The sequence below is a fragment of the Pygoscelis adeliae genome, unplaced genomic scaffold (assembly GCF_000699105.1).
Source record: "Pygoscelis adeliae isolate BGI_AS28 unplaced genomic scaffold, ASM69910v1 Scaffold316, whole genome shotgun sequence".
NCBI lineage: Eukaryota > Metazoa > Chordata > Aves > Sphenisciformes > Spheniscidae > Pygoscelis > Pygoscelis adeliae.
In genome coordinates this window covers 400,872-411,657 of record NW_008824905.1, presented here as the reverse complement: position 1 = coordinate 411,657, position 10,786 = coordinate 400,872, and the positions used below count along the sequence as shown (strand labels likewise).

Here is a 10,786-nt window from a genome sequence, read left to right as displayed (position 1 = left end):
ATCGGTTAGTGTTAACGGCTGGTGCTGTCAAAATTGTGTTTCTTGTAAAGGATGGGTGTGTAGTTCCCATCAGGCTTTCTCCCGAGATTGGTAAACTTGATCTACAGGAATAGGTTTTGTGAATATTAGAAGTTCAGTAGTCATGGCTTTAGTAACCTTTACAGAGGATATCTGAGAAAGACGTACAGGCACACAAAAAAATGAAAATGGAGAAAGTAAAAATTAGCGTGCGTATTACTGAGGGGTAATGGTGGATCACAAACTACAACTACATATCCATTCATTATACTGTGCTGTGGAGGAAAGAGAAAGCAAATGGGGCATACAAACAGGAGCAGACTACAAGGTGTGTAATTCCTCATATTGCTCAGTACCACAAAGGTCTTGCTGTTTTAGGTCTTTATCTATTACCCCAGCATCACATTGTTTCCTGGGAGACTGTCTCCCAGGGAAGGTGTTTCTATTTTTATCTAGACAGAGACAGTACGTGTCAGCCTCTCTGGGGCACATGGCATACCAGCAGAACTGCCAAGTGAATTGTCACAGTACAGGAAATGGATGCATACAACACTGCCTGGCTTATCGGGCACGCTGCTGCCAACTCCGTTGTTCGCAGGCAAGGAGAGGGGCCTTCAAAAAACTTCCGTCTGCCTTAACATTGATGTGCTGGTTTTTGTTTTTTTTGCCCCCTTGAATAGTCAGGAATACTCGTGTCGTTTTCAGTGAGTTCTAGGGACTAGAAGTTGCAATAGAAGGAATATCACCTAAAAGACTCTTGAAATAACCTACCAAAAGCTGCTGCATGAAAACAAGTCACAGGTGTCACCCTAATAGTTATCATGACAGTTGGCCTTTCTGAAATTTGAAGCCATCTTTCAGGTTTGTTAGCAGAAATTTCAATATGTTGACATTTCATAGGTAATTAGGGGGAGGTTTCCCTACCTCTTTAGGCAACTGCTAAGCGGTTAAAGAATACTTTTGTACAAGCGCAGTCTTAGCTACAGCTGCAGGTGTGCTTATTCCTTTTCCTTCTGAACTCAGACTCTACATGGGAAAAAGTGAAGTCACCTCGTTACAAAGAAACCCAGATGGACAAAAACGTATCAGCTGTAGAAAACCACAGCCCAAAAGAGAGCCCCAGGAATGCTAAGAAGATTGCTCAGCAAGGGAGCAAAAGCTCTTAAGAAATAGTTTTCAAAACCACATCAATACCGAGGCTTAAGATGCTTCTTTAAGTGCTGCAGCTTGGCTGCGGTGCTCTATCTTTATGCAAACTGAAAGACACTGTGACAGGCGAGAGTGGAATAGATGGGTTCCTATGAATTGTAGAAATGGGGGTGGGGTAGAAGGAAATACATTCTTGACACATATTTTTGGTATATTGATATTCGACTCAACTCTACTCTCTTGACACATTACTCTTCTCAGCACTGATAAATGATAAATGCAGCCTGGAAATCATTTATAGATTAACTATCTCTCCGGAGCCAGCAAAATTACCAACAGATTAATTATAAACACATTTTTCAATTACTAAATCTTAATGGAATCCTTAACCTGCTTTGTATTTGGAATTATTTGACATGCAGATGAAAAGCCGTACCTGTGACAGGAAGCTAACCAGCACACCTAAGAATTGCAATGTGATACGGCATGGGGATTAGCTGGAAATCTAATAAGAAACCCACCCTTCTTGATAGATTTCTGGGCCTAGTGCTCATTTCTGCACCTCAGAATCTTCACCGAACCTCCTCCTCAAACAAGCTTAACTTGTCCTAATTACCTACGGCTACACTGTCCTAGAGCAGGTTAGTTTTAGCTGCAGTGAATGACTGTCAGCTTTTTGGATGGTGAATGAGATAATGGGAATGGTGTCTATAACGACTGTTTGTGCTCCCTTCAACTAAGGGAAAAGGTGCTTAACTGCAGCTGACGAATGATTCTTGCTCAGATTCACAAAACTTTAAATCTTGAATGAGAAGTTTGTAAATGCTTTGGGGTCACATAAACTCTTCTAAACCAATACATAACTATGACTTAGAGTGATTGAATGTGCCAACCTTTCAATCGTAACAAGATTGATTTTTCCTTTTAAATTTTCAACCCTATGTCTCTGAATGTTTCATTCTGAGTGTACTTCTATGGTTCTGGAGAAGATTCCCAGTTCGTGAACTACAGGCACAAAGAGTTTCAAGGCCAAGAAAAGTGCCCTTATGGAATGCCTTATGATGCAAGGGCTCTTCTAACGATGCAAGGGTTATGCAAGGGTCCTTGTTAAAGTGTAGCAGATTTGGGGGGTTTGTGTTCATGGACTGAAACTAAATACGTGCTAGAAAATCACGCTGCTTTAGTGGCATAGAACTGAAAAATTTCTCTCTTGGGAGCTTCCTGCGATGAAGGGCATGGTTTAGATGGCGGGCTTTTCAAGAGTCATCTCTAAAGTCAAAAGCTGTTTTAAAAACAACTTAAGACGTGAAAATAAGTATCTAAAAGCAGATCTGTTTGCAACTCCTTGCAAGCGAAGAGATACTTGATTTGTGGTTGATGTTAAAAAAAAAAAAACAACTTTTTCTCTTTTCGTAAGAGATCGTTGCTAGTCATCTTATTTAGACTGAACAGTTCCTTTGAACATTCTCTTAATATGTAATTATAATTGCTGAAGTAAAGCATAAAATGAACCTGTAATTGAATCAGACTATTAAAGTCTAGCAAAATGTCTTACCACCTTTCATATTCTTTCATACATACTTTCCAAGAGCAAGAAATGGGAAAAAAAAAAAAACCCAATGGAATCCCTGCCCATATATACTACTTATAGCAGCCATTTTGTGTAGGGAGCGCTGCAGAGCTTTGCCTTATGACAGTCACCAGCAGACAAGGACAGATGCAGATGTATAAAGCTTTTATTTATTATTCATTTTTTTCAAAGTAATAGAATTGAAAAGTTTCTGGAAAAGTATGTGGTTTGACAAAACACTGAAGATTTATGAAATATTCATTCAATACCAAAGGAAAAAAGGTAATGGGTGGAAGAAGTTACACAGAAGTGTTTTTCTTCATATTTTTCCCACTGGCAACCTAGACTGGAGAAACAAAAAGGATTATTTTGTAAAATGGTAGCATACTAGTAGTACTACAACTTTCAGTATGCTATGTAATGGCAGATGGTAAACCGCTCGTAAGAAAAAGCAAATGCCTGATGGTTAAAGCGAAGCTAGATGCTTTTTTTGAGTTGATGGAGTTAAATGGGTGGAAGGGTGGGCAGAGACGGGTAGATAGATAGATGACGTGGTATATATGCGTTATCGCTATTACCTACCATGTATTAAGCGCTAATTCCTAATGTGGCTCTGCTCTGGACTATTAGGTTTGCACCCTAGAAAAAGGAATACAAACAGTTGTGAGAGAGAAGCCAAGGGAGCAAAGGATGTAGTGCTTGAGCAGGAACTTCTATGAACTTAGACTTGTGTCTGCATTATGGTTCGAAGAATAATTCCAATGGTACTTCCTAACCTTAGAATCTGGGTACTCCTGTATGTTGGTTATTTTTCAATTTTGCAAAGGTAGAAAATAAACTTTTATTTTGTCTCTAATTCACTCTAATTCTTTCCTAAGTCTTCTTAATATATTTACCTATGCAATACTTTGGTTATAAATAAAAAAGGATTCAATCAGTAAGCAGTTTAAGATATTACTAATACATTTCTATGCTTCAAACGATAATGAGGTTGCTGTTGGAAACTGTCGTTTATACTTCCTGTAAATGCTTTGCGCTTGCTCAGCAATATGGCTACAGATAAACTTCTCCTGTGGTTATTTCAGAGACAAGTAAATGTTGAATGAATGAATGTATTTGTGGTTGATGAGTTTGAAAATAATGGAATGACTGTTCATAGGACATAATCAGCTGGACCCCCCCTGCCAATATATCTATATTAGCTAGGTGTCTCTGATAATTGATCCAGATGCGCTTTTTACTGGTAATCCTTCAGAGTACTGTAAGAATCTGTAGCACAAAGGGAAGTTTACGTATGCTAGAGATATATTTTAAATTCTACACATACATATTTTTCAACTATGGCTTGTAGATATTCAACTGTTCTGGACAAGGCCCTGAAGAACCTTGTCTAATCTAGAATTTAGCCATGCTTTGAGCAGATGACTGGACTACACTACCTCCAGACAACCTTTCCGCATGAAATTGTTCAATGACTATAATCTGTGACTGTAATCTGTACAGTCAAGATATATGTTATGCTCTGCAGGCAAATTTAGTGTAAGGGCACATGGACAAGTAACCATAGCAGTTTGCAGAACCGCTTTCGTAATGCGTGGTTTCCTAGTGAGTTTCCAGTCTCCTGTATATGTTTTTTGCTTTGTTTGTTGCGTTTTTTTTTAAAGGAGATAGGAAATACCTCTTCCCCGAAGCACGTGTCAATATCGGATTGCTTGCAGCACTTGTCTACCATGGCAGTGAAACCATCAGCAATTGTCTTTATTTGTTCTTCTGTCATCTGGGGCTTGCGTTTAATGAGGTTGACAAGCAATCTGAAAGCAAAGCCACAATACCCAGTTAATGCTATCTGTTGTAGTTTGATTTCCCAATTCAAAATACGCCGTTCTATGCAGATAAGCTCACTTAGGAGGTTTTTTTTGTCATGCCTAGAGGACATGTCTATTTGTGACTCCAAACTCCCAGTCCACCACAACCATCTGTTCGCTTTTTGTTATCCCGGTTACAGGTGGGGAAAAAAGTTATTGAAACGATCTGTATGTTGTCTTAATTAAGTACATCTGAAGACTTGCACTGGCAGTGGACCTACATGAAACTGGTCAGCTAAGACACTGATTTGTTTCAAGAAAATACCCTATTTTGCCGCTTCCAAACTACATGATGTTACGCACTCACAAGCTCAGTACAAAGACGTAGTTCCATCTGGTTTTCTCTCTGCTGCTAGTGAAGTTCCAGTCAGATGACAAAACAGGGGGTTTGTAGCTTCCTTCTGCCCCACCCCACCCCCCGCCCCCCCGTGAGTGTTACACTTCAGAAGTTTTTCTACAAGGTATTTCTTTTAGCTTACTTCATCTGCCCTAATTCCCGTTCGGCAGGAGGAGCAGTGCACAATTTTTCATCAAAGCTGAACATCTCAGGGTCAAATGCTGGAGGCACGTATTTGGTATCTACTCCCATGGCAGTAAAACAAGGTCTCCTGTAAGCATAGGAGTCGCTGCAGCAATGTGAAACATTGTCATTTATAGGTGTAGTCTCCTGCCTCCTGCACATATCCTGCATCACAATGCTCAGCTGAAAAGAGAAGGAAAGAGGGACAAACATGAGTTGCGCTTTCTACAGTAACAGAAGGAATCTGATGTTTGTGTCACAATAACACAGCTGGAAGGGGAAGCTGTCAGATCTAAACACCTGTTCAGAAATGGCATGGTCTTAAAATTGAAAATAAATACATATTCCTGGAGTCGGGCATTGCTTAATCTGCAAACAGTCTACATCGGGCTACAATCAGTAAGTACTTTTTTTTTTTTTTTTAAGAGACTGTTTAGCTTTTCCAAACGCAAGCTGCCGCAGACCCAATCGACTTACTTTTGCCTTCTGAGGGAGAGCAAAGGTTAGCTAAAATTTTCACAAGCTACCATTGGACAACTATTTAGGTTCTCACGTCTGTTAAAAATGAACAGACTTAGAATTCTGTTAGGTAGACGCTTAGCTTGGGGTTTATGAAAAATCATTTTGAGTTTACTGTCTCACCAGAATTCAACATTTTTGAGAACAGAAGAAATCTCCAAGAGGAGTAGAGAGATTAAACAAAGGTACTCACATATCCCTCAGAACAAGGTAGGCGTCTGTCTTCAGGAAGCTGGCAGCACTTAGTACCAACGGCTGTCATTTTCTTTCCAATTTCAATCAAGGTGTCAGTTGATACCTGAGGCATTTTCTTAGTGTAGCGGATCAGAAGTCTGAAAAAGTCATATCAAAATGACTGTCTGCTCACATTTGAAGAATGCTCAACTAAGCTAGACCACTGAAGTGAAAATAGAAGTGAAGACCAAACGAATTTGCCCAAAGCAGCCAGCATCGTTGTTTACACTCAAGAATATTTATCAGAAAGTACTTACGCTTTAAGAAAGCCTGTCTCGCCTTGGGCAGTGAGAAGCTCACAGTTTGTCTTTACGACCTCCTGAGTTTCTTTGATGGGTTTGTGCAACATCTCTTGCTGCAAACAAGAATAAATTTATTAGTAACATTAGAGCAGGACATTCTGCTAACAGTCATACAAATATACCTTTTGACCTCTTCTAAATCTTACTTGCTGCAAGATACCCATTTTGCAAGGACAGTCACTTCCATGCAGCCTGGATGGCGTAGGGAGGACTTGATTCTCATGCGAGTCTTAAGTTCTAACAGAAATTCTGTTAAAAAGGCAGCAAGATTTTTGAAATTTAATTTAAATTCATTACCCATTGGACTTACTTTCTAGACAATGGGGGGTTTTTTGTTTGTTTAAATAGGGTAAATATTTTTCAAGTATTGGATTATCAACCGTGAGGGGAACATCCTCTTTCTATCCCTTGGCCAAAGCTGTCAGTGACTCAACTTGCGCTGTGACTTGTCTGCGATTTAGTTGAAGATTAGGAGACCTAAGTTCAGGTGTCTCTATGTGAGCTGGCCACGCAGGTTCCCATCATAATCCATGAGCAGCCATACTCGGTATAGGCAGTGGAGCCCATAGAATAATTCAGCTAACCAGCCATTAATCTTCTTCTTCAGGACAAGCAGAATCACTTCTGAGTGACAGAGGCATCAGGCAGTTGAGGGAGACTAGTCTGAAATTTTGTAAGCTGACCAGTTAAGTTACTCTGTGATCTGAGAAAACTCTGTATCCTTGTCACGGACCCTGCACTACTTCATCTCCCATCAGAACACTAACTTCCTCTGGGATTAGTCTCTTAAAATGCTTTCTGTCTGCTCTTCCGTAGGAGCTTCTCAACCCAATTGTTTCACGATAGGTACCGACCAAGCATTCTAGTTATCTGCAAACAAAGCTTTGCACCTACAGTATTTCCGTAGCACTCAGGAGGGTTGTCTGTTTTGCAGCACTTTTCCAGGAGTGTTTCATATCCCCTACTAACTCTCAGAATCAGCTGCGTGGAGAACTCAGGGTGTCTTCGTGAGTACTCATAAACAAACCTGAAAGACACGTAATTAGAATTAGAGAATTAGAGCTCCTGAATAACATGCTGCTTTCTTCATGCACAACACAATAATTGACAATGACAGTTCCTCAGATGAGATCAAGTAAGGTGGACAATGAGCTTGGAATGCTGTTTGCTTGTTTTAGTACAATTTTTTGGTCGTTCTGTTGTTTGTCAACAGGGCAAATGCGAGAGTTTCCCGGGACAGAATACTTCTTAAGCAGATAATGTATGTGGGCATGCACAAAGCCCTTGAATAAAAGAAAGGCACTGATAAATTCCGCTTTGGTAAGTAGGACAATGCTGAACAGAAACAGTCACAAAGCATGAATAAGAAACTAGGGGCTCAACTAGGGTTGAAGCTACACTAGTTACATTGGACTTCCACGTGGTCATCTCTTTTCCCCGTGTGCACTTGAAACACCCAACAGGACAGGTTTTTCCAGCGGTGCAAAAGGACGTAGTCCAGAAAAGACAGAGGATCATTTGCAGGAACATTCAAATACAAGCATGCATACTGTTGGCGCTACTTACTCTGCCATGAATGCGTCATGGCCTGCCTCAAAGCCTTTACACACTTCCTTATCTTCTAAGTATCTTTCAACTAGTGAAGGAAGACCTTCAGGTTGGTCATCAAAATCTGCTTCGATAATGCACTGGCTTCGTTCCACAACTGGCTTCTCGCAGCAGTCTTTGATTTTACTTGAGAAAACATCTTGTTTAGAGCACATATAGGTCATAAGCTCTGCCTGTAAAATTAAAACATATTAACAGAAGAGCTATGAAATAATAATTTAAAGATAGATTAATTAATCTCCTCTCTCTTTCTCAGACTTTTCAGTCAGGTCACCTATTTACTTAGCACTTTCCTAAAGAAATGCTGTCTCCATACAAAGAGAAATAATCAGAGGGACGGGCACGTCCTGTGCGTGTTGAGCACCGTGTTCACAGGCATGGGGGAGAATGCGGTTCTCTCCCTGATCTTAGAAACTTTGAGAAGACAAACTCTGGAAAGCCAAAGGAAGTTATTGACAGAGCCGTCTGTCACAAGGATGCCTGACTGATCTTGTCAGTCCTGTTAGGTGCCCTGCTCTGAAGGAGGACAAAACACGAAAAACCCCAGAGCTTCATAAAGCCAGCACTGGACACCAGCTGGTTTAAAAAGTGCGTCTAAGTTCCAGCCAGACGGGCAGTATTTAAATCACGTCACTATTGCACAGTTTTGCTAATCCTCCCATGCAAGCTGTTCTCTAGAGTTCATCGGCACTACAGGAAAGCTGGATTAATGGCAGTACACACAACTGGACAGCAAAAATTTGTGGCCTTTTTACCTCTGCTTTCTTTTGCTTTGATTATGATTGACTTGAAGTGAGTAAATACCACCAAACAATCTCCCTGTGATAAATGTTTTGATTTCAACCAAACACGCTGTACTGTAAGTAACCGCTCCTTGCCCTCATGATCATAAGGGCTAGATCTGGAACTGTTCCAAAACCTAGTTCCAGTAACAGTCAGCTGAGCTGGCCATGAGTTTTTCAGCGGCTGAGGAACCTTCCAGCAGTGTTGAGTACAAGTTCCCTGGACTGTGAATGAATAGCTGCACAAATTGTTGTCTTCCTAAACGTTTTTCAAGTACGTAAACATTTTTGAAAAATACTTAGCTTACCCTGTCATCCATGCACTCTACCATGTCCCCTTCACAGCACTCTTTGTAGATACCCATGATATCGTGTAGAATTTTAAGCATTTCTGAGAGTGGAGCCTTGGGATATTTCTGGCTCAGGAGAGCAAGTTTGCTAGGTGAAAAGAAGAAAAATACACTTGTTTTGAAGTTCTGTATTGAACAGAAACCCTGCAAATCACTAACGCTTATGATACTGTAGATCAGCATTGTTTCAAGTAAACATTCATTCATCTTATCTAATTTCTGGTGGCTAGAAAAAAAGGACATCAACACCTGCACCAGTAACGCAGTGCTCCTTTAAAATAGGCAGAAAGAAACAAGTTTGTGATTCTTCTGTTCTATCATCTGAGCTGTCTATGTAAGAATCACGCTCTAGAATTCCCCATTGCTCTTGAGTGACTGTAAATCTAGACATCTCTAGATTACTTAGCACAGACGTTCTAACTAACCTTTAAATCAAAGCCGACTATATCTAGTAAGGTAATCCTAGTCAACGTTAGTGTATTGGACTAGCCACAGAATGAAAGCAGTTCTCTGCGCTTAGGCAGGTGATCCACTTATTAATTGCAAAAGTCTTTCTTAATCTTAAAAACGCACCTTCGACAACTGTGATTCTGCCAAATTTGACTCTTTGATTGCTTTAAGGTTCAAACTAGCAACTTCGCTGATTACCGATGTGCCCATCGCTAAAAGCTGTAGGCATCGGAACGGGGCACAGCTCTGGCAAAAATGTGGATTAAACACTGGAATCTCTGGTTCTGAGTGACACTCCATCGGTTAACTCTGCATCTCCTGGATTGGTTCTAGAGATGGTTTCATTTCTCTGTAACTCTGACGGCTGATCTTTTTACTAGTGCTCACTATCAGCCTGGAATATACAGGTTCCCCTTTGTGTCCAGTCTTTATGCAGAAACCTGATCAGAATTAAATGCTACATTTAAATAAATAGGCTAAGAAATAGCTGTCGGCCTAGCGTTGAAAGACTGACCCACCGATCTCTATTCTGTCGGACAATGGTCCTCAGCTAAAAGTACGCTAGGAAGTACCACGAATGCAGTTTGCAAACTCAGCATATAGAAGTGAATTATATACGCTGATGTTTTCCTCTCGAGTAGTTTCAAGTTTACCTAAACAAGCCTGCTTTTTATAAAAAACTGCTTGGAACTTACTCTGCTTTGAAAGTTCTCTCGCCAAACTTCTTGAGGATTCCACAAGAATACTGCTGCTTCACACTTACTTTCTTGGCTCTTTCTTTTATGGCAGCTGCCTACAGTAACGGGATGCACATTGTCACATTCAACTGATTACATTTAATGGACTGAGAAAAAAGCAAATCTGAAATCCCACTTCAGAAACACAGCACGTTCCGGTCCGGTTAGCTCTGATGAAAAGCCGAGCCGACTGAGAATTCCTTAGGCAGTCCTATCCAGTTCGCAATCAGCATTTAACTTCTAGTCTATACACTACACTTTATGGCACGGTGCAATTCTTCTACGGACATGCTGCTCTTCACCAAATACTTCAATTTCATTGAAACCCTGTGGCTTCAAAGGAGCGTAAGTTGTCTTTCAAAGCACCGCAGTGATTACACAAAAGTCACAGGGACTGAGTTGGAGACAAAGAGAAAGTTTGGCTCGTGCCATTCTCAAGGTTAACGTGAAATCTTGGCTACGGTTCTCTAAAAAGCAAAGCTATGTGGAAGTCATCTGCTATTGATTCATAGGGCTAACACATGATTAATCCGGACCCTTCTCTATGAGTTCTTCATACAAAGATTTGCGTGAACAGGAAGACTCTACTGGTTTCTTACTCTTTCTCCTCCATTTGCTTGGGCAACGAATAGATTGGATGTGGCGATGGCATGTTAGGCTGCCAAGTGAGATCTGTCTTTCC

General features: G+C 40.6%; 1 protein-coding gene across 2 annotated transcripts in view; it reads right to left on the bottom strand.

Moving 5' to 3' along the window:
* Positions 1-2,889: 2,889 nt before the first annotated feature.
* The window catches only part of ALB (albumin), a 35,373-nt gene continuing 27,476 nt past the window's right edge, over positions 2,890-10,786 (bottom strand). For both annotated transcript variants that reach the window (XM_009324879.1, XM_009324878.1), the window contains 10 exons: positions 10,063-10,160; positions 8,876-9,005; positions 7,744-7,958; positions 7,072-7,204; positions 6,133-6,230; positions 5,835-5,973; positions 5,082-5,305; positions 4,416-4,548; positions 3,320-3,376; positions 2,890-3,083 (listed from right to left, as the gene is read on the bottom strand). In XM_009324879.1, the coding sequence (XP_009323154.1) occupies positions 3,326-3,376; positions 4,416-4,548; positions 5,082-5,305; positions 5,835-5,973; positions 6,133-6,230; positions 7,072-7,204; positions 7,744-7,958; positions 8,876-9,005; positions 10,063-10,160 (1,221 nt within the window). In that variant the 3' untranslated portion in view covers positions 2,890-3,083; positions 3,320-3,325. The remainder of the gene's footprint in view (positions 3,084-3,319; positions 3,377-4,415; positions 4,549-5,081; positions 5,306-5,834; positions 5,974-6,132; positions 6,231-7,071; positions 7,205-7,743; positions 7,959-8,875; positions 9,006-10,062; positions 10,161-10,786) is intronic.